The sequence below is a fragment of the Haliotis cracherodii genome, unplaced genomic scaffold (genome assembly GCF_022045235.1).
Source record: "Haliotis cracherodii isolate W230 unplaced genomic scaffold, xgHalCrac1.p SCAF_7, whole genome shotgun sequence".
Taxonomy (NCBI): Eukaryota; Metazoa; Mollusca; class Gastropoda; order Lepetellida; family Haliotidae; genus Haliotis; species Haliotis cracherodii.
Window position 1 is genome coordinate 43,047,494 of NW_027266330.1, and position 3,829 is coordinate 43,051,322.

The window sequence follows — 3,829 nt, forward strand, 5'->3', positions numbered from 1 at the left end:
TCGTAAACTGAAGCACAAACTACCGGTAATGCTGTGACAATAACAGACAATAAGTCAACTGTAATTGGGAGTCGAGTGTCAGCCTTCTGTTTCTGTCTGACAAATCCAATCAAGGCTTTCTGAATAAGAAAATGGGATGTTAGGTCATGCATACCATGTAACTTTTGCCATGTTGTTAATGCTGATATATACGACTTTGCCGTGCGAGGAGATTTTCCTGTTAAGGAGAGATGAGCGATAAAATGCATAAGGTGATCAACCGGGGCGGGCCAAATGTGTGGCAGGCTGAAAGAGATGCGGAAAACATTAAATGACTTTAGTGCAGACTCATACAGGTTCCATGTGTTGAGTGCTAGAGAAGACTGCACTAGACGTTGCACCTCTGTCGTCAGATCTGCCATATGTCCTGTGGTATGTGTGCTGGTATCTCGTCTGCCTGCGGTGCTGCTTCTTTGAACCTGGACCACTGAAATCTCGAAAGTGCATCAGCTATAACGTTTGCATGCGTTGGAATATACGATGCTTTGAACAAGATATCATGTTGTAAACAGAGGAGTATCAGGCGCCTAAGCAACGACATAACTCGTGGTGGTTTTGCTGTTTGTTTATTGATAATTGCTACCACTGCTTGGTTGTCACAAACAAACAACACTCGCTTATTTCGTAGATGTCTGCCCCACAGTCTTACTGCCAATACAATTGGAAAAAGCTCTAGCATAGTGATGTCTTTAGTCCATCCATTCTGCACCCACTCGTTAGGCCATCTGCCATTGGCCCATCTGCCCATGAAAAAGGCTCCGAAACCATGGTTACCTGACGCGTCGGTAAACAAATGTGTATCCGATGAATTGATCCACTCTGAATCTATAAATTCAGTAGTGCCATTGTGGTTTTGAAGAAATTGCCGCCATAAATTGAGGTCCTCGCGTATGCCTTGTGTTATCCTTATTCTGTGGTGAGGTTTTGACCCTCCGCGCTGTGCGTCAATGAGGCGTCTTAAAAAGGCGCGACCAATCGGAATTGCCCTACATACAAAATTAAGTTTCCCAAACAAGGACTGCAAGTAGTGTAATGTTGTTTTCTTCTTAAAAGGTGATAAAAGAGTATCTATTTCCTGCGTAAGCGGCACTACCTTATCCCTCGGTATGCTAATTTGCGCTTTGACTGTGTCTATTGTGATACCCAGGAACGTCATGTTTGTTGTAGGTAGAACCGTTTTGTCCTTTGCGACGGGAACGCCCATGTTTTGTAATAACTCCAGAGAGGACTGGAGAGTTTGTTGACACTTATTAGAGGCTAGTGCTGCCAATGCAAAATCATCCAAATAATGTTGTATGTTATCATTTTTGGTGTATTTCCTGAGTACCCACTGCAAAAATGTGCTAAACTTTTCAAATGTTGCACATGATATGGAACAGCCAAATGGAAGACATTTGTCAAAGTAGAAATTATGTTTGAATTGTATGCCCAGAAATTTAAAGTCATCTGGTCGTATAGGTATGAGGCGAAATGCAGACTTTATATCAAATTTTGCCATGTATGCACCCTTGCCTAATCCTTGTATCGCGGATAGCACCTGGTCAAAGCTAGTGTACTTGACTGTTGACACCTCGTGTGATATGTAGTCGTTTACAGACTCTCCCTCAGGGTATGACAGATGGTGAATAAGTCTGAACGTTTGCTGAACTTGTTGATTATTGTGATTTGACTTCTTCGGAACGAGACCGATTGGAGAAACTATCATATCTTGAAATGGTGGTGCTGTAAATGGACCTGCAATTCTACCTAGATCAACTTCTTTTTGTAGCATTGTTGCCACCATGTTAGGATGTTGTTGTGCGGATTTTAAATTGTATGCCATTCTAGGACCCGGTGGACCCGGTGGACCCGTGTACTGTAGTGGAAAACCTCGAGAAAAACCTTCCGATAAAAACATAGCATCTGATGCGTAAAAGGGGGTGTAAATACTGAGCCAATGTGACAATACACGCATACTAATGGGTGTTGGCACTAGGCCTTGAGTTGGTATTGTTTGGGTTGGGTTTTGTTTGAGTACGGGGGGTTTTAACGCCCCCTTTTTGACGAAAGCATGTGTGTGCGCCGTGTGCAGTGCTGTCACATGTGATGCATTTGTGTGCATATCGGCAGAAAGACCTTGTACATCCGAATTTGTTAAAATCCCAGCAAAACTTTGGGGTGCTACCGGTATTTGCGCTATCCGCGTTGAGATTGCTGCGGTTGGTGGTAGTGGTGGTGTTTGTGACGCGCGCGTGTGCTGCTTGTTGATTTGGAAGCATATGTTGTAACCATAAATGGCCATCTATTGCCCACCAGGATCGAGACGGGTCACGTTGCATCCTTTGTCTGAAACTACGGTCATATTGCAACCATGAATCTCCGCCGAACCTAATAGCAGCTCCCCTGATTGTTTCGCTGTAGGTAAGCAGATCCTGTATCTTATCCGGGTGTTTTTCTATGTATACGCTCATGTAGACGTTAAACGCCGATGTCCATGCGCCAATGCCTAATGGACGCGTTTGTTGTTGTTTGGGTTTAAAAATAATCTGACCTGTGGCGTCGAGCGCCAATGTAAATGCCGACATCTCTTGGGGTGTCTGATTTTGGGCCGATATTAGTTGTTTTAGCTCAATGAATTCGCCGTTGTGTATTTTTTCCCGTAGTTGTTGGGAAACATGTGATCCGATGTGTTCCGCTCTGATGTTTAACTGTATAGACAGGGTGTATTTGTCGCGGGTATGCCAAACATGGTTGGATCGTTTATATTCATAGTTGCGAAAGGATTGGGTGTTTGTGTTTGCTGTTGGGACGGATGCGTGTTATGTGCGTTTTCGCGTGCTAATGTACTAATGTTTATGTGCCCTTCATTGTTTGAAGACCTATCCCCAGTCGGCATCTGCGTGTCCCCGTTTGTGAGCGTGCTGTTAGCAAGCCTTGCCGTATTTGTAGGAAGCACTGTGTTAGCCGAGTTTGCATTATGCATAATATTGCTCGAATTGATAAAAACAAAATCACTATCCAACGTACCTGCAGTGTTCTGTGGTACTCCGCTGATCAGTCGTGAGCCAATTGGCGCATCCAAGTCTCTTCTATCCACATTTCTGCTAACCCCCGTCCTACTGGCTTTCGGACCCTTCACCAGTCGGTGGGTCAGCGCCGCTTTCCTTTTAGGAGGCATCCCAAACGAAGTAATGAGGTGAGGTGAAAACGCTATAGAGGTGAAACCGTAAGAGGTGAAATGCTAACCGCCGGACGCGTTGTGTTGTGTTGTTAGAATGACTTGACGGTTGGGGAGTAAAAGAAGTGACATCACGAGACCACGTGTAGTGACGTCATGGGAGAAATGACGTATGTTGCCATGGGGAGTATATTGGCGTGTCTTGTGAAAGGAGAATGTTTGTAAACAAATGGTGGAAAATGGTAAATGGGAATAGTTACTAGTATTGTTTATGCGGAGCTGACCATAAACCGATTTAGCTAAATAATGCTAAATCATAATAAAAAGTATCGCAGAGCCGTGAATGCTCTGGACGGAGTTGACACCGCTCTTGTAGTAGCTGGCATGGGACTCGGTGTAGCCGGTGTCGGTTTACTATCAACTATAATCGCCGCGCCTATCGTGCTCGGCATGGAAATAACCGCCGGAGTCTCGGGACTGGCAGGAATAGCGATAAAATTCATTTCTCGTAGGTTACAAAAGAAAGCATTAAAACACGATAGTATTCGGATACTCGCCGAAGCAAAGTTGAACAGCATTGAGGATCATATTTCGACAGCAATGGCCGATTGTAAGATATCCGAGGAGGAGTTT

General features: G+C 44.5%; 1 protein-coding gene across 1 annotated transcript; it reads right to left on the reverse strand.

Moving 5' to 3' along the window:
- Positions 1 to 388: 388 nt before the first annotated feature.
- LOC139447342 (uncharacterized) lies at positions 389 to 3,196 on the reverse strand. The gene is made up of 2 exons (XM_071228646.1): positions 3,046 to 3,196; positions 389 to 864 (listed from the first exon to the last, which is right to left on the reverse strand). The coding sequence occupies exons 1-2, from the start codon at positions 3,194 to 3,196 to the stop codon at positions 389 to 391; spliced, it is 627 nt and encodes a 208-aa protein (XP_071084747.1).
- Positions 3,197 to 3,829: the final 633 nt, after the last annotated feature.